The sequence below is a fragment of the Dendrobates tinctorius genome, unplaced genomic scaffold, assembly GCF_039654945.1.
Source record: "Dendrobates tinctorius isolate UK_male_01 unplaced genomic scaffold, ASM3965494v1 ptg000075l, whole genome shotgun sequence".
Lineage (NCBI taxonomy): Eukaryota > Metazoa > Chordata > Amphibia > Anura > Dendrobatidae > Dendrobates > Dendrobates tinctorius.
The window spans coordinates 43,895,524-43,915,213 of NW_027361743.1; the positions used below are offsets into that span (position 1 = coordinate 43,895,524).

Below are 19,690 nucleotides of genomic sequence, written 5' to 3' on the forward strand. Positions count from 1 at the left end.
GAACGTGCAGTATATGGACAGGGTTAATTCCCAGGGACCATTGCGAAGTGCGCGGGAAAAATGGAGGCGCAGTCCGTGCGGGTGTACAGAGGTCTGCGGGAGGCGCTGGGTAATCACGTGGCGCTCGGGCCCGGCTGTGAGGGGACAGGGCACAACGAAGAATGTTATTGGGTTAATGGCGTTATTACTAATTTAACCCATACCCTCTGTCAGGTCCTGAGCCCTATGTCACTCACCCCATGTGCAGGCATTGCAGTAGCCTAGGTATCCATGGTTATGACCGCCAACCACTGTCACTATAAGTGGTCGTAACCATGGATACCTAATCTACTGCAATGCCTGCACATGAGGAAAGATACATAGCAAATCAGAAGAACTATACTACATCTCTAATATTCGATATTTACTAATATTATAGCTATTGCATATTGGGATAGGAGATGGGAATACCCCTTTAACTGTTGTGTGATCCTACACAGGCTTCCATTGGCTCCCCTGCAATGCAATCATGGGGAGCTGATGCAGTTGACAAGGCACCCGGGGTCCTGTGAGAGCCCCCGCTGCTTCCATGTTAGTCCTCCTACCAAGACGAGCCACAGGCTGCGCTTCATAGGAAACCGTTCGCAGCATTAGGTTCTGCAGCACTTAGGATAAGCGATCGAAGATTCACGTTGGGGACTTCTATTTGATTTAGTAGAATATTAGTAAAAATAATAAGACAATATGTGCTGGTAAACACAGAGCCCTAGAAACCCAACAATTTAAATGCCCCATGTCTTCATTGTACAAATTGTATAACCGGGTATTAAAGTTTGATTTTTACATTTGCAGACAAATTAACCAATGAAGCTGCTGTTCTGTCCGAACATACAAAGTGGATGGAAGACTACAATGAGACCCTGCAGAGGTTAAACGCAAGCTTTGACCAGGTGAGATGATATACAGTGCCTTGAGAAAGTATTCGGCCCCGTGGAACTTTTCAACCTTTTCCCACATATCATGCTTCAAACATAAAGATACCAAATGTAAATTTTTGGTGAAGAATCAACAACAAGTGGGACATAATTGTAAAGTTGATCGAAATTTATTGGTTATTTTAAATTTTTGTGGATATTCAAAAACTGAAAATTGGGGCGTGCAATATTATTCGGCCCCTTTAACTTAATACTTTGTTGCGATTACAGCTGCAAGTCGCTTGGGATATGTCTCTATCAGTTTTGTGCATCGAGAGACTGAAATTCTTGCCCATTCTTCCTTGGCAAACAGCTCGAGCTTAGTGAGGTTTGATGGAGATCGTTTGTGAACAGCAGTTTTCAGCTCTTTCCACAGATTCTCGATTGGATTCAGGTCTGGACTTTGACTTGGCCATTCTAACACCTGGATACGTTTATTTGTGAACCATTCCATTGTAGATTTTGCTTTGTGTTTGGGATCATTGTCTTGTTGGAAGACAAATCTCCGTCCCAGTCTCAGGTCTTTTGCAGACTCCAACAGGTTTTCTTCAAGAATGGTCCTGTATTTGGCTCCATCCATCTTCCCATCAATTTTAACCATCTTCCCTGTCCCTGCTGAAGAAAAGCAGCCCCAAAACATGATGCTGCCACCACCATGTTTGACAGTGGGGATGGTGTATTCAGGGTGATGAGTATTGTTGCCAAAAAGTTTGATTTTGGTTTCATGTGACCAGAGCACCTTCCACATGTTTGGTGTGTCTCCCAGGTGGCTTGTTGCAAACTTTAAACAACACTTTTATGGATATCTTTGAGAAATGGCTTTCTTCTTGCCACTCTTCCATAAAGGCCTGATTTTTGCAGTGTACGACTGATTGTTGTCCTATGGACAGACTGTCCCACCTCAGCTGTAGATCTCTGCAGTTCATCCAGAGTGATCATGAGCCTTTTGGCTGCATCTCTGATCAGTCTTCTCCTTGTCTGAGATGAAAGTTTAGAGGGACGGCCGGGTCTTGGTAGATTTGCAGTGGTATGATACTCCTTCCATTTCAATATGATCGCTTGCACAGTTCTCCTTGGAATGTTTAAAGTTTTGGAAATCATTTTGTATCCAAATCCGGCTTTAAACTTCTCAACAACAGTATAACGGACCTGCCTGTTGTGTTCCTTGGTCTTTATGATGCTCTCTGTGCTACAAACAGAACCCTGAGACTATCACAGAGCAGGTGCATTTATACGGATTCTTGATAACACACAGGTGGATATTTATCATCATTAGTCATTTAGGGCAACATTGGATCATTCAGAGATCTACAATGAACTTCTGGAGTGAGTTTGCTGCACTGAAAGTAAAGGGGCTGAATAATATTGCATGCCCCACTTTTCAGTTTATGACTTTCCACAAAAATTTAAAATAACCAATACATTTTGTTCAACTTCACAATTGTGTCCCACTTGTTGATTCTTCACCAAAAATTTACATTTGGTATCTTTGTTTGAAGCATGATATGTGGGAAAAGGTTGAAAAGTTTCAGGGGGTCGAATACTTTCGCAAGGCACTGTAGCTCTAGTTATGTACATGGGCTGCAACAACAATATACAATACAGACCAAAAGTTTGGACACACCTTCTCATTCTAAGAGTTTTCTTTATTTTCATGACTATGAAAATTGTAGATTCACTCTGAAGGCATCAAAACTATGAATTAACACGTGGAATTATATAATTAAAAAAGTGTGAAACAACTGAAAATATGTCTTATATTCTAGGTTCTTCAAAGTAGCCACCCTTTGCTTTGATTACTGCTTTGCACACTCTTGGCATTCTCTTGATGAGCTTCAAGAGGTAGTCACTAGAAATGGTTTTCACTTCACAGGTGTGACCTGTCAGGTTTAATAAGTGGGATTTTTGCCTTATAAATGGGGTTGGGACCATCAGTTGTGTTGTGCAGAAGTCTGGTGGATACATAGCTGGTAGTCCTACTGAATAGACTGTTAGAATTTGTATTATGGCAAGAAAAAAGCAGCTAAGTAAAGAAAAACGAGTGGCCATCATTACTTTAAGAAATGTAGGTCAGTCAATTCGAAAAATTGGGAAAACTTTGGAATTGTCCCCAAGTGCAGTGGCAAAAACCATCAAGCGCTACAAAGAAACTGGCTCACATGAGGACCACCCCAGGAAAGGAAGACCAAGAGTCACCTCTGCTGCGGAGGATAAGTTCATCCGAGTCACCAGCCTCAGAAATCGCAGGTTAACAGCAGCTCAGATTAGAGACTGGTTCCCAACGTGAAGCATGGAGGTGTGATGGTGTGGGGGTGCTTTGCTGGTGACACTGTTGGGGATTTATGTAAGGGCTATTTGACCAAGAAGGAGAGTGATGGGGTGCTATGCCAGATGACCTGGCCTCCACAGTCACCAGACCTGAACCCAATCGAGATGGTTTGGGGGTGAGCTGGACCGCAGAGTGAAGGCAAAAGGGCCAACAAGTGCTAAGCATCTCTGGGAACTCCTTCAAGACTGTTGGAAGACCATTTCCGGTGATTCTTCAGAGTAAATCTACAATTTTCATGGTCATGAAAATAAAGAAAACTCTTTGAATGAGAAGGTGTGTCCAAACTTTTGGTCTGTACTGTAGTACATTTTCCAGTCACCCATGACAGCACCAACGAGAGAGGAGATCCGCCCTTCAAGGACAGGAAACCTTCAAGATAAAAAGGGCGGCTCCTCTCTCCGCATCACTGGTTTCCTATCCTTGACGGGGGAACCTTCAGTCCTGCATGAGCCCTGGGTGCTTTATATAATTACAACCTTGTTGTTAATCAGTGGATGGTCAGGTTTGTTAAGGCATTTGTTAGATCCAGACCAGTCCTGGTAGCCAGGGCTTCTCCATGGGATTTAAACTTGGTTCTGAATGCTTTAACCCTCCGTCAGGAACAATATTCGCACTAACTCGTAATGGAACAATGTGCCTGTCAAGTGCAGGCTAGAAAAATGCCTAGAATATCTAATTTTCTCAATTTCAGTGATCTAAAAGTGATCAGAGACCTTCATAGGGATGTAATAAAAGAGACTACACATTATCAGGTGCAAAACAAACCCATTTACTCAACATAAAAGTAATAACTTTGATATACACAAATTTCAAAACTCCTGAGAAGTACACTTTCATTTGTAAGAAAATCTACCTTATTTATATGAAATATCCACAAACCTTTCTCTATCCATTCATAAAACAAGCTAAATAAACAATAGTAATGACTAAAAACATTACATACCAACCTTATAAAGTGTGATGTGTTCGGGACCAATGAGCCTGAGAAGCCAGCACAGCTATACTTTCCTGAAGCTCTGCAGACCAACTGTGGTATCAGGTTTCACACAGCAGCTAGAGCCAGGAGACTATCTAGAGGGAGGGGGTTTCCTGAAAATCTGGTGAGAAGGGAGAAATGAAAGTAGAAGAGCTGCGCCTGTCAGATCCATTGTTCCTGACGGAGGGTTAACAGAAGCCCCCTTTGAGCCTCTGAGTGCAGGGTCCATAAAATCGATTATCCTGAAGATTATACTATTAGTAGCCCTATCATTTGCATGTAGGGTAGGTGATATACAATACAAGCTTTGTCGGCAGAACCTCCCTTTACCCTGGTTATGGACGATAGAGTTGTCTTAAAACCTGACCCAAACTATCTACCTAAATTAGTATCTAATCTAAGTTCGATAGGTCACAGGAGATATCTTTGCCGTCCTTCTGTCCTGACCCTAAGAATAGTAAGGAAAATAAATTTCACACCTTGGATGTTTGGAGGTGCCGTCTTCACTATTTATCAGCGACCAAGCCTTAGAGGAAGGATAGGGCTCTGTTTATCTCCTTTCAGGGCTCTAGGAAAGGAAGGGGTACCCTATTCAGGTTGATAAGAGAGGCTATCAAGTTGGCCTAAACAGGCACAGGAAGAGAGCGATGGCAGCGTCTTGGGCAGAAAGAGCAGACGTGTCCATAGAGCAGATCTGTAAGGTAGCTACGTTGTCATAACCTTCCACCTTTTATAGCCACTACTATAGACTAGATCTTTCTACCTCTTCTGATCTCGCATTTGGGAAGAGGGTTTTACAGGCTGTGGTCCCTCGCTAAATGAGAAATTCTCTAATTCTCTCGGTGCTGTCATGGGTGACTGGAAAACACATACTGTATATTACTTACCAGTAATGTGTTTTTTTACGGAACTCAAGACCACATCCTTATATTCCCTCCCCATCACCTTCCGGTTGGAGAGTTGCTGTATAAAGAACACCACTTATGGTTGTGGTTAGAAATAGCTTCTATAAATGTATATAGATATGTGTACACTAACTCGGAGGTCCTCTCATGCGCTGTAATCCACTGATGCGGAAAGAGGAGCCGTCCTTTTTATCTTGAAAGGGTTCCTGTCCTTGAAGGGCGGATCCCGTCTCGTTGCTGCTGTCATGGGTTCCGTAAAAACACATTACCAGTAAGTAATATACGTGATTTTTAACCCATAAAATGAAAGTGGGGTGCATAATATAACTTTCATTATAAAATCTTCAGTAAAGCTCAAATTAGTTGATGGAAAAAATAAGTGCACCCCACATCTAAAACTACTACATCTAATATTTTGTATGATGTGCCAAGTAGTGATGAGCGAGTATTCTCGTTGCTCGGGTTTTCCTGAGCATGCTCGGGTGATGTCCGAGTATTTGGATGTGCTCGGAGATTTAGTTTCTGTCGCCGTTGCTGCATGATTTGTGGCTGCTAAACAGTCTGAATACATGTGAGGAATGCATGTTTGTTAGGAAATCCCCACATGTATTCAGGCTGTCTAGCAGCCACAAATCACGCAGCTATGGCAACAGAAACTAAATCTCCGAGCACATCCAAATACTCGGCGATCACCCGAGCATGCTCGGGAAATCTCATGTAACGAGTATACTCGCTCATCACTAGTGCCAAGTCTTCTATTCATGGAATGAACAAGTTGGTGACATATTGCAACAACTATCTTTTTCCATTCTTTAAGAACAACGTTTTTTAGAGCCTTTATACTGGATGGAGAGTGACCACTTGTCTCTTCCTAGAATTCCCTACAGATGTTCAGATCGGGAGACATTTGGCCACTGAATCACTTTCATCCTGTTCTTTAGACATGCAACAGATGTGAGGTTTTGTATCACTGTCATGCTGGAAAAGTGCACATCAGACGAGCACAGAGTGATGGCAGCAGCTTCTCTTTCGATATACAGGAGTATATCTGTGAATTCATGATGCCATCAATGAACTGTAGCTCCCCGCCACCAGCAGTGCTTATGTGGCCCATTTTAAGGACAGTGTCACCACCATGTTTTACTGTAGGCACCAAGTATTTTTCTAAATGCACGGGGTGTATTAATTTTTTTCACAAACTGAGGACTTTATAATGAAAATGATATTAACAGAGTCCATGTGGACAACTGCTCTTGCATCGCATTGCATTCTCACTCGAATTGCTGCTGGATGGTTATGTTGCTGTGTAGTGTTAGATATTATTACTCAGTGATCTCTCTAGCAGTGATCATCATCCTATCACTAGTTCTGCTTACTGTATATCTCTCATATCCACATCATGGGGACTAAGTCATACACATGTAACCTTTGTGTTATTTCTGCCTGCTCATCTGAAACAATTGTCTTATATTTTTGTTACAGGTTCAGTCCAGACTTGTGCGTGTTGCTTCTGTAAAACCAGCGTTCAGCAAAATCCTTGTTTAAAAGAACGCTCTAAAGACTGGATGGCGGTGGTCAGAGGATGAAAGCACTGTATGGATAAGTTGGCATTTTCACAACTGAGGATGAATATTGTTGACTGTAATAATCAATCTTGATATAATTGTACAGAATGATAGTGTTTTTTGGTGTTTCACTGTCGGACTGGTATCATTAATGCATGTTCCCTGCACATAGTAATATACTTATCCAGGGCTCGATGTTGTGACCACAGCTCCTGACTGTCCAGAGACATGGGTAATGGTCACAAGCTCTGTGTAGGCCTGAGACCCTCCTTCTGGCCTCATACTTACACTGAGTAGTGACTTCCCGCTCTCCCAGCAAACACTGGAGCGATCAGGTAGGTCACAACCTACAGAAGAGAAGAGGACTGGAGCGATGCTGGGAGCAGATGAAGACGGTGGCTGGCGAGTGTAATACTAGGGTTCAGGAACTTAGATTGTTAAAGCACTGTTGGAGTGGTGTCATTAGCCAAACTTGCTACTTCCAGGGAGCATTTTGTTACACTATGAATTAGTGAAATTTTTATACACAAACCCATTAACCCCTTTACCCCAAGAGTGGTTTGCACGTTAATGAGCGGGCCAATTGTTACAATTCTGATCACTGTCCCTTTATGAGGTAATAACTCTGGAACACTTCCATGGATCCTGGTGACTCTGACTTTTTCTCGTGACATATTGTACTTCATGTTAGTGGTTAAACTTTTGATATGACTTGCGTTTATTTGTGAAAAAAAACTGAAATTTGGTGAAAATTTCCCAATTTAGAATTTTCATGCCCTTAACCCCTTCACCCCCAAGGGTGGTTTGCACGTTCATGACCGGGCCAATTTTTACAATTCTGACCACTGTCCCTTTATGAGGTCATAACTCTGGAACGCTTTTATGGATCTCGGTTATTCTGACATTGTTTTCTCGTGACATATTGTACTTCATGATACTTCAGGTTCAATTTTTTTTATTTTACCAAGGGTAACAGGAGAAATTGGACTGCAAAAGTTATTGTGCAATTTGTCCTGAGTACGCTGATACCTGATATGGGGGGGGGGGGGGATCCACTGTTTCGGCGCATGGCAGCGCTCAGAAGGGAAGGAGCGCCGTTTGACTTTTTCAATGCAAAATTGGCTGGAATTCAGATCGGACGCCATGTCACGTTTGGAGAGCCCCTGATGTACCTAAACAGTGGAAACCCCCCACAACTGATCACATTTTGGAAACTAGACCCCCCAAGGAACTTATCTAGATATGTGGTGAGAACTTTGAACCCACAAGGGCTTCACAGAAGTTTATAACGTACAGCGGTACAATTAAAAAATCATTTTTTCCACAAAAATGATCTTTTCACCCCCAATTTTTATTTTCCCAAGGATAGCAGGACCCTAAAAATTATTGTGCAATTTGTCCTGAGTACGCTGATACCCCACAGGTGGGGGTAAACTACTATTTGGGCGCATGGCAGAGCTCAGAAGGGAAGCAGCGCCATTTGACGTTTTTGGCTGGAATTGAGATCGGACACCATTTCGCGATTGGGAAAACCTCTGATGTACCAAAACAGTGGAAACCCCCCACAAATGACACCATTTTGGAAACTAGACCCCCAAAGGAACTTATCTAGATGTGTGGTGAGCACTTTGAACCCCCAAGGGCTTCACAGAAGTTTATAATGCCCGGGCATGAAAATAAAAAAAATTGTATTTTTTTTCTACAAACATGATCAATTAGTCCCCAATTTTTTTATTTTCCCAAGGGTAACAGGAGAAATTGAACACCAAAAGTTGTTGTCCAATTTGTCCTGAGTACGCTGATACCCCATATGTGGGAGAAAACAACTGTATGGACACACGTCGGGGCTCGGAAGGGAAGTAGTGACGTTTTGGAATGCAGACTTTGATGGAATGATCTGCGGGTGTCATGTGCGTTTGGAGAGCCCCTGATGTACCTAAACTATTGAAACTCCCCACAAGTGTCCCCATTTTGGACACTAGACCCCCCACGGAACTTATCTAGATGTGTGGTGAGCACTTTGAACCCCCAAGTGCTTCACAAAAGTTTAACGCCCGGGCGTGAAAATAAAAAAATCATTTTTTCCACAAAAATGATATTTTTACCCCCAATTTTTTATTTTCCTAAGGGTAACAGGAGAAATTGGACCCCAAAAGTTGTTTTGCAATTTGTCCTGAGTAGGGCGATACCCTACATGTGGGGGTAAACCACTGTTTGGGCTCATGGCAGAGCTTGGAAGGGAAGGAGCACCATTTGACTTTTTCAGCTCAGAATTGGCTGGAATTGAGATCAGACGCCATGTTGCATTTGGAAAGCACCTGATGTGCCCAAACAGTGGAAACCCCCAATTCTAACTCCAACCCTAACCCCAACACACCCCTAACCCTAATCTCAGCCCTAACCCTAACAGGAAAATGGAAATAAATACATTTTCTTTTAATTTTATTATTTTTCCCTAACTAAGGGGGTGATAACGAGGGGTTTGATTTACCATTTATGGCGGGTTTTTATGTTTGGCAGCTGTCATACGCTAAAAGACGCTTTTTATTGTAAAAATAGTTTTTGCATCACCACATATTGAGAGCTATAATTTTTCCGTATTTTACCCTTCGCCACGACAGCACCCACTGGAGGTATCGGATCCGCCCCATTTGGAACAGGAAACCCTACAGGAAAGATAAAAGGGGCGGTCCGCCTTTCCTCCTCAGTTTTGGTTTCCTGTTCCAAACGGAGCCACGATATCCTTCAGGAAGAATACCTGGGCCATGCATGCCGCCTGTGCAGTCTCCATGGGAACGGCAGGGGCTGCGGTCCGGAGGCAGCGTCGGGGGAGATTCCGTTAGACGGCTCCCCCCTCGTCTGGTGAATGGAGGGTGATGACGGGATCCGGGGAGGGCCGCCCCGTCTCACCCAGGAGCGCGCCGGTAGGCACCAGGATGCACCGCTGCGGTAAGAGCGCCTGTGGCGCAGAAGAAGGCGGTGGCGGTGCATGGAGCGGGGGCCGCACATCAAAGCGGCGCGGTAGCCGGCCGGCGCAGAGTCTACTGACCCCCCCGGAAGTAATGGTTGAACTTCCGGGGCAGGATGGCTGAGAGCGTGTCGGCGCATGCGCGTGGTGATCCCAGGGAGGAGCAACTTCCAGTGGAGCAGCAGAGAAGAAAAAAAAAAAAAGGGGGGGGCAAACTATTTAAACAGCGCCGCAGCTGAGCGGCGATGCAGCAATGTCGTCCCCAACGGAAGCGCACGCTCCAGCTGGGGATTCTGCAGGAGGTAGCTCCACCAGGGACCGCAACACCAGGATGGACACCGGCCGCAGGAATGAAGCAGGAGAATCAAGGCCTAGGACGGGATCTCAGCCATCTGATCCGGTAATATAAGGCTTCACTGGGTGAGTGAGCAAAGTATATACTCTGCCTACTAAGCTGACCTCTCCTCCCCCCCCCCCCCCCCGCCTTGGTGTCCCCTTCTAGACAAAGAAAAAGGATAAATCTAAGCATAAAGAATGTGCGTTATGCTCTGAACCTCTCCCTGACTCCTACCCTAAGAAGCTCTGTAAGCAGTGCACCAGAGAGACAAAGCAGGGGGCTGAATTGTCGACAAAAGACAGAGTTATAATCAGGGAGGAGATACAGGCTATTAACCGCGCCAAAACTCCCTCAGAGACTGGCAGCAAAAAACAGATAACCCTCAGCGTCAGAGGAAGAAGGGGGGTTAATCTCTGACTCCTCACTCACATCCTCGTCGTCATCAGACATGGAGGGATGTCATGTTTCCCCCTGGATAGTGTGGACAACCTAGTTAAATCGGTGAGAAGCACTATGGGGTGTGAGGAACCAAGGGGTGCCCAAACCGCACAAGAGATAATGTTTGCGGGATTGGCGGAAAAGAAAAGGAGAGTGTTCCCGGTAATACTGGCAATTAAGGCCCTAATAAAAAGGGAATGGGAAAAACACGACCAAAGAAGGTTTCTCCCATCAGCCTCAAAAAGAAAGTATCCATTTAGCGATGAGGAGCTATTAAAATGGACCAAAGTGCCAAAAGTGGATGCCGTTATATCCTCTACCTCGAAACAATCTGCTATTCCAGTAGAGGACGCAGGCTTGTTGGCAGACCCGTTAGACCGCAAAGCAGAATCATCATTGAAGAGGTCTTGGGAATCTACCACGGGTATTTTTAAGCCAGCGGTAGCCAGCACATGCACCACTAGATCTATGCTCGTGTGGTTGGACCAGCTGGATCAACAAATTGAGCAAAAGGTGTCCAGAGAAAAATTACGGGCCGCTATCCCATTAATCAGAGGGGCAGCTGCCTTTATGGCTGATGCTTCGGCGGACACTCTGCGGTTGGCAGCAAGATCAGCAGCTCTTGTGAACAACGCCAGACGGGCATTGTGGATGAAGAGCTGGAAGGGGGACGCGCAATCAAAGGCTAAGATTTGTGCAACCCCATGCGAGGGTGAGTTTCTCTTTGGGAAAGAGTTAGATAGCATACTCGCCAAAGCAAAGGAGAGGAAGTCGGCCCTCCCTGACCCTTCTATCCCTTTCTATAGGAGAACCTTTAAGAGGCGACCGCTGGGAAGGAGGAGGCAAACGGAAAGATCAAATAGATGGGCCGCAAAAGAAGAGAAACAAAAGGGTACCATGTTCAGGGGTCCAACATTCCGAAGGGAAAATAGAAATTAAGAAATCAGACCCACGTGTAGGGGGTAGATTACGTTTCTTTTATTCAAAATGGGAACAAATATCCTCAAACCCATGGATCTTGGGTATTATTAAAGAAGGAATGAAAATAGAATTCTTTCAAGACCCTTATGATTTCTTTATCCTAACCCGCCTTAACTCTATAGCCCAACAAAAGGCCCTCGAGGAAGAAATTCGGAGCCTACTATGCAAGGGGGTTTTAGTGGAGGTCCCAGAGGGACAGGAAGGTAGAGGCTTCTACTCTCCTTTATTTTTAATTTCCAAACCAGATGGTACGTTTAGAACAATTATTAATTTAAGGAAGCTTAATAAGTTTATAAAAAATTATAAGTTTAAGATGGAATCAATCAGATCCACCATAAAGCTTCTCTTTCCAAACTGTGTGATGGCGGGGATTGACTTAAAAGATGCTTAATATCATCTTCCTATCCATAATAGATACCAAAAATATCCAAAGGTCGCAGTGGTGTTCGAAGGCAAGGTCCATCATTTTCAATACACAGCCATGCCTTTCGGCCTCTCTACAGCGCCAAGAATCTTCACCAAGGTGATGGCCTATCTTCGTCAAAAAGATACTTTAATCGTACCTTACTTAGACGACTTCCTAATAATCGGGAACTCGGATACCCAATGTACCGAACGAGTGGCTGATGCAATCTCATCTTTGCAGGACCTAGGCTGGATCATCAATATACAGAAGTCCAGGCTCGTTCCGCAATCCCTCCAGATGTTTTTAGGGTTCCAATTGAACTCCATAACCCAGAAATGTCTACTTCCTCAGGTAAAGATTGCACTAACAAAAGAGAAAGTAGAGGCAGCCATAGATAGACCACGCATGTCTCTGAGAGGGGCAATGTCGCTATTGGGGTTGCTAGATTCCTGTGCCCCTGCAGTCCGGTGGGCCCATTATCATGTCCGCACACTTCAGCATCAGATCCTCCAGGAGGAGAGGCGACATGGTGGTCACCTCGAGAGCAAGATAACCCTAACTCAGGAGGTCTTGACTTCTCTAGAATGGTGGTTAGATGATGACCATCTATCCTCAGGAGTCCCATGGGTTATAGTACCATCTTGTATCCTAACCACCGACGCTAGCCCCCAAGGCTGGGGAGCCCATATGGGGAATAGCTTTTGTCAAGGAAGATGGAATAGAGAGGAAAGAGAATACTCGTCTAATTTAAAAGAACTGACAGCAGTATACTATGCTCTACATCATTTCCTTACACAGCTCCAACAGAAACATGTCAGGATCCTGTCGGACAACACCACCACAGTGGCCTACATAAACAGACAAGGAGGTACTCGATCAGAGACTCTGTCTTCTGCGGCAAGAATCTTAAGCTTAGCCGAAAGCTATTTGTTGTCCCTCTCGGCTCTTCATATCAGAGGAGAGAACAACCAAGAAGCAGATTTCTTAAGCCGACACACACTTCGGCAAGGGGAGTGGTGCCTCAGTTGCCAAATCTTCCAGGACATAGTAGCTCTATGGGGGCATCCTCAAGTGGACCTCTTTGCCACAAGGGAGAACAGACAGACAAAGACCTTTGCTTCCCTGTCTCCAGCAGATCACCCAGACATACTGGATGCCCTCCAGGCCTCATGGAAGTTCAAGCTGGCATACGCCTTCCCTCCATTGGTTCTCCTACCACAAGTGATTCGGAAAATCAGAGAGGACAAGGCGAGAGTAATCCTGATAGCACCATTCTGGCCCAAGAGACCGTGGTTCTCGTGGCTACGAATTATGTCAGTGACAGATCCTTGGGTTCTCCCCTCAAATTCCAACCTACTCTCCCAAGGCCCTTTCTTCCACCCTCAAGTGGACAACTTAAACTTGACGGCGTGGAACTTGAAAGGCACCTATTAAGAACAAGAGGCTTTTCGGAATCATTAATTACTACGCTCCTACAGAGCAGGAAGCAGTCCACGACCCAAATTTATAAAAGAATATGGAAGAAATTCCTACAGTTTCTTACAGCATCTCATACAGCAGAAGTCCCGATAGTTCCTATCTTGGAATTCCTACAAAAAGGGAAGGAGTTGGGCTTGGCAGTAAACACACTGAAAGTACAGGTGTCTGCGTTGGGGGCGCTGTATGGCCATAATATAGCAGGCAATAAGTGGATATCACGATTCATTAACAAGAAAATAGGGGGGGAAGCCAGCACTGCTTAAGGTTAGAACGCATAAATTGGAGTGCATATGCACATAATGTCTAGCTGTATTCAAAAATGAGATATTTAGCAAAAAAATTGATCAATTCAATTGAGCCACCCCGCCGCGCCAAGGCAATCTCATATGGGGGGTCCTACTCTATATATTGTTAATAAATGCTGTGCCATTACGGCCTCCTAAATACATTTAGAGCATGACCACATCAAGTGCAATCTGTACCTGAACATTGCTGGATCGCTCCCATGAAGCCAGATGAAGCAAGTGCAGATGAAGGCCAACCAGGTCTGAACACAGACATATCAGGAATGGCCTCCACACATTGCCTGACCAGCAAACATAGATGAAGGGCGATGTTGGTCCAGACACAGGTGCACAATTAAATAAAGCTTGGGGCAGGGTGGGGCTGCCGTGTGTGTGCACAGCAGCCTAATCCATCACAATGAACACAGAAAAATTATGGCGGACATAACCAAGCGTGCACGGCAACAGTGGTGGTGAGTCACAAACCAACAACAAGAAAATAGGGGGGGAAGCCAGCACTGCTTAAGGTTAGAACTCATAAATTGGAGTGCATATGCACATAATGTCTAGCTGTATTCAAAAATGAGATATTTAGCAAAAAAACTGATCAATTCAATTGAGCCACCCCGCCGCGCCAAGGCAATCTCATATGGGGGGTTCTACTCTATATATTATACAGATTGCACTTGATGTGGTCATGCTCTAAATGTATTTAGGAGGCCGTAATGGCACAGTATTTATTAAAAATATATAGAGTAGGACCCCCCATATGAGATTGCCTTGGCGCGGCGGGGTGGCTCAATTGAATTGATCAATTTTTTTGCTAAATATCTCATTTTTGAATACAGCTAGACATTATGTGCATATGCACTCCAATTTATGCGTTCTAACCTTAAGCAGTGCTGGCTTCCCCCCCTATTATCACGATTCATTACAGCGTGTGAAAGAATAACTCCGGTTCACATACCTACAATCCCTACATGGGACTTAAACCTGGTGTTAGACGCCCTGACAGAAGAACCTTTTGAGCCGATAGATACGATATCCCTTAAATATTTATCATTTAAGACGGCCCTCTTGGTAGCACTGACATCCGCTAGGAGATTGGGTGATATCCAGGCCCTGTCCATAGATCCACCCTTTTTACAGGTATACCAAGATAGATTAATATTAAAGCCAGACCCCTCATACCTGCCTAAGGTATCAACAAAGTACCATAGGTCTCAGGAGATACTCCTCCCAACCTTCTTTGAAGATCCCTCCACTCCGGAAGAGCAGAAATTCCACACTTTGGACGTCAGAAGAACTGTCCTAAAGTATATTGAAAGGTCCGAGAGCTGGAGGCAGTGTAGGGCTCTGTTCATTTCTTTTCAGGGCTGTAAAAAAGGGTATGGAGTCACAAAGAGCACCATTTCCCGATGGATCAGGGATGCCATTCGTTTAGCCTACTCTACAAAAAATGAAGATCCTCCGGAAGGCATCAGAGCACATTCCACCAGAGCAATGGCGGCCTCCTGGGCGGAGAGGGGAGACGTTCCAATTGAAACCATATGTAAGGCGGCAATTTGGTCATCCCCTTCTACAGACACTATAGACTTCACCTTTCGTCTACTTCTGACCTAAGCTTTGGCAGGACTGTCCTTAGCACGGTGGTCCCACCCAGGTGATGGTCTCTGGAATCTCTCCAGTGGGTGTTGTCGTGGCGAAGGGTAAAAAGCCGGATTACTTACCGGTAATGCTCTTTTAATGAGTCCACGACAGCACCCGCTCACTTCCCTCCCTGCTAGAAATATCAATATTAAAAGTATATCGGCTAAAGTTGGATAAGTAAAGTTACAAATGCAAGACATTGCCTAATCCTTGGCGGTCCTCCTGGTACTCTGAAATGCAAAACTGAGGAGGAAAGGCGGACCGCCCCTTTTATCTTTCCTGTAGGGTTTCCTGTTCCAAATGGGGCGGATCCGATACCTCCAGTGGGTGCTGTCGTGGACTCATTAAAAGAGCATTACCGGTAAGTAATCCGGCTTTTTGACCCACCGAGTCATGTGAGGTCTTATTTTTTGCGGGACGAGTTGACGTTTTTATTGGTACCATTTTCGGGCACGTGACTTTTTTTGATCGCTTTTTATTCAGATTTTTGGGACGCAGAATGAACAAAAACCAGCGTTTCATGAATTTCTTTTGGGGGGGTGCGTTTACACCGTTCCGCCTGCAGTAAAATTGATAAAACTTTCATTCTTCGGGTCAGTATGGTTACAGCGATAACTCATTTAGGTCGTTTTTTTATGTTTTATGCAATGAAATCTATTATATAAAAAATAATTATTTTTGCATCGCTTTATTCTGCGAGCTATAACTTATTTTTTCGCTCATGATGCTGTATGGCAGCTCGTTTTTTGCGGGACAAGATGACGTTTTCAGCGGTACCATGGATATTTGTATGCGTCTTTTTGATCGCATGTTATTGCACTTTTTGTTTGGCGATATGATAAATCATTTTTTGCTTCGTTTTTTATTTTTATTTTTTAAGGGGTTCGCTAAAGGGGTGAACTAATGGGACAGTTTTATAGGGCAGGTCGTTACGGACGCGGCGATACCTAATATGTGTACTTTTATTGTTTTTTTTTATTTCCAAAAAATGGATTTATTGGAATTTTTGTTTTCTAATTTATTTGGCGATTTTTAAAAAAATTATTTTAACACTTTTTTTTTTTTAACTTTATTACATAGTCCCAGGTGGGACATCACTGTCCTGTGACAGATCGCTGATTTGTGACATCACAGATCACTGTGACAGATCAGCGATCTGTCACAGGTACTGCTGCAGGCTTCCTCATGCCTGCGCTTTGCACTGATCGCGCTAGACGTACTATCCCATCCATGGGCATAGGGGCCCGGATCCCATGGACAGGATAGTACGTCTGATGTCAGAAAGGGGTTAAATCACAGATATGTCACACAAAAAAACGTAAGTAACATTTCCCACATATTTACTTTTACATCAGCACAATTTTGGAACCAAATTTTTTTTTTTTGTTAGGAAGTTAAGGGTTAAAAGTTAACCAACGACTTCTCATTTTTACACCATTTTTTTAGGGACCACATCACATTTGAAGTCACTTTGATGAGGTCTATATGATAGAAAATACCCAAAAGTGAACCATTCTAAAAACTGCACCCCTCAAGATGCTCAAAACCACATTCAAGAAGTTTATTAACCCTTCAAGTGCTTCACAGGAATTTTTTGAATGTTTAAAAAAAAATGAACATACTTTTTTTTTTTTTGCAAAAAAATTACTTCAGGTCCAATTTTTCTTTATTTTCCCAAGGTTAACAGGAGAAATTGGACCCCAAAAGTTATTGTGCAATTTGTCCTGAGTACGCCGATACCCCATATGTGGGGGTAAACCATTGTTTGGGCGCATGGCAGAGCTCGGAAGGGAAGAAGCGCAGTTTGACTTTTTCAACACAAAAGTGGCTGGAATTGAGATCAGACGCCATGTGGCATTTGGAGAGCACCTGATGTGCCCAAACAGTGGAAACCCCCCCAATTCTAACTCCAACCCTAACCCCAACACACCCCTAACCCTAATGGGAAAATGGAAATACATTTTAGTTTTATTATTTTTCCCTAACTAAGGGGGTGATAACGGGGGGTTTGAGTTACTATTTATGGCGGGTTTTTATGTTTGGCTGCTGTCACACGCTAAAAGACGCCTTTGCAAAAATTTTTGTATCACCACATTTTGAGAGCTATAATTTTTCCATATTTTGGCCCACAGTCATGTGAGGTCTTATTTTTTGTGGGACGAGTTGACGGTTTTATTGGCACCATTTTCGGGCACATGATATTTTTCTGATCGTTTCCCAAAAATTGGGTAATATAAAGTGAACAAAAACCAGCAATTCATGAATTTTATTTTTTTTTTTGGGGGGGGGGGGCCTTTACACCGTTCCGCGTATGGTATAGTTGATAAAGCAGTTTTATTCGGGTCAGTATGATTACGATACTTTATTTTTATGTTTTGGTGCTTTTATACAATAAAAACAATTTTTGCCTTGCTTTATTCTGCGAGCTATAACTTATTTTTCTAGTGATGGAGCTGTATGGCGGCTTGTTTTTTGCGGGACAAGATGATGTTTTCAGCGGTACCATGTTTATAGCCGTATTTTTTTTTTATCGCGTTATTCCACTTTTTTTTGGCTGTATGATTTAAAAAAAAAAAAGTCAAAACATTGCTTTAAGGGGTTCACTAAAGGGGTTAACTAGTGACAGTTTTATAGGTTGGGTCGTTAAGGACACTGATACTAAAGGTGTACTTTTATTGTTTTATTAACTTAAAGAAATGTATTTTTTGGAACAATTTATTTTCCTTATTCCTTCTGAATTTATTCTATCACTCCTATGTGAGTTCGATTCCACCTTTTTTCTCAGTGAGACTGTTTCTCACCACTTTTTTTTCCTCTTTCCATGATATCTTTTTCAATTTTGTTATCCTACAAACAAAAATAAGGTTAACTGTGTAAGATATTAATTTGTATTTTCTGATAACTTTTTATCTTCATGTGAACTTTCTGATGAGCCTGAACTTTGACGCTGGGTGTCGTTTTCAAATGCTGATGTGTACTTAAACCCTGTATGCCTATGACTTGTACAATATTTGTGGTTAGTCCTGATGAAGGGGTCACCTGAACCCTGAAACGCATAGAATAAACCACGCTGAAACCTCTACAATTTTTGGAGTTCTTGCAGCAGCACGGGGATGATCCTTCCTAAGTGTGTGATTTTCCTTATTTAGGAATTTTTAAAAAATATTTTTGCACGTAAAAAAAAAAAAATTTTTTTACACTTTGTCCCAGGGTGGGACATCAATATATAGTGTCAGATCGCTGATCTGACACTTTGCACTGCGTCAGATCAGCGATCTGGCAGGCAGTGTAGGAGCAGGCACTGAGAAGCCACCTCCCTGCAAGACCCCACGGCCATATTGGATCTGGGGGCCTGCCGGGAGGAGGCCCTTGGAACAACGTGATCACATCGCGTTGTTGTGAGGGTGTCAGGGAAGCACTCAGGGAGCACTCTCCCTGCGTGGTGCTTCCTTATGCCACTGGAATGCCGCAATCAGGTTTGATCACGGTGTGCCAGGAGAGGTCCGTGACAGCTCTTGGCACTTAGTGCTGGGTGTCAGCTGTGATAATCAGCTGACATCCGTCCGCAATCAGCTGTGCTCTCATGAGCGTGGCTGATTGATGATGACGTACTATCCCGTCCACGTGAATTAAGTCCCAGGGCACATGGACGGGATAGTACGTCATATGGCAGAGAGGCGTTAAATATTGTATTCATGTTTCATTCTTTCCCAGGTAAGGTGTATTAGGAGTCCCCCTCTGCAGTAATGAGATTATCTGCAGTTACCATGTTGGTACGGCTTCCCTAGGTAGTTGTCTGTTGGAGAGAGAAAAAAAAAAAAAAAAGGTTCTGTGTGAAAATTGCAGGAAAAAGAAGGTGTGAAGGTCTGGCAAGGTAAGGACTATTTAATGTCAGCGTTTTTTCTTACGTGAAAAAAAAAAGCTACAAATCTTCATCCGTGTGCTGGATCACACTTCCAATTCTTGGTCAGCGTGTCTGTTTTTACCATCAGTGTCACATCAGTTATTTCATATGCAAAGAAAAATAACCCTGGGAGGTTTCTCAATCTTCTCCTAGAAAACAAAGCACTAGGATGCCAGAGACTTGCAATGTAAAGTTTTTTTTTTTTTGTTTTTTTAACTAGATATGGTCTGCAAAGAAGACGAGCGCCATGGACTAATGCATGAACAGTGCACGTATGGCATATATGAGAAAACGGTGTGATGGAGGCCTTAGGCTACGCCTACACTCTCTGAAATAAAGTGTTCAATTTAAGAGCCACTTTTCTATACATATGGAGTTTTTTTTGATCCTGTAATTTTTTTCTCAGAGCTTTTGAAAAACGCCCTGCTGGGTGTGTGTGGGGGGGGGGGGGGGGAAATAAGAAAAAAAAAAAAACAGGTCACGTCTTTGAGACGGATTCTTCATGGAATCTGCTC

General features: G+C 43.6%; 1 protein-coding gene and 1 long non-coding RNA gene across 2 annotated transcripts; both read left to right on the forward strand.

The window, feature by feature from the left end:
• The first annotated feature begins 8 nt into the window (after positions 1-8).
• On the forward strand, positions 9-19,542 carry LOC141096536 (uncharacterized). The gene is made up of 4 exons (XR_012233708.1): positions 9-109; positions 832-929; positions 6,646-6,756; positions 19,396-19,542. It is a non-coding gene; the product is annotated as an uncharacterized lncRNA (long non-coding RNA).
• LOC141096533 (uncharacterized) lies at positions 10,227-13,725 on the forward strand. The gene is made up of 2 exons (XM_073583221.1): positions 10,227-12,209; positions 12,657-13,725. The coding sequence occupies exons 1-2, from the start codon at positions 11,934-11,936 to the stop codon at positions 13,290-13,292; spliced, it is 912 nt and encodes a 303-aa protein (XP_073439322.1). The 5' UTR covers positions 10,227-11,933; the 3' UTR covers positions 13,293-13,725.
• Positions 19,543-19,690: the final 148 nt, after the last annotated feature.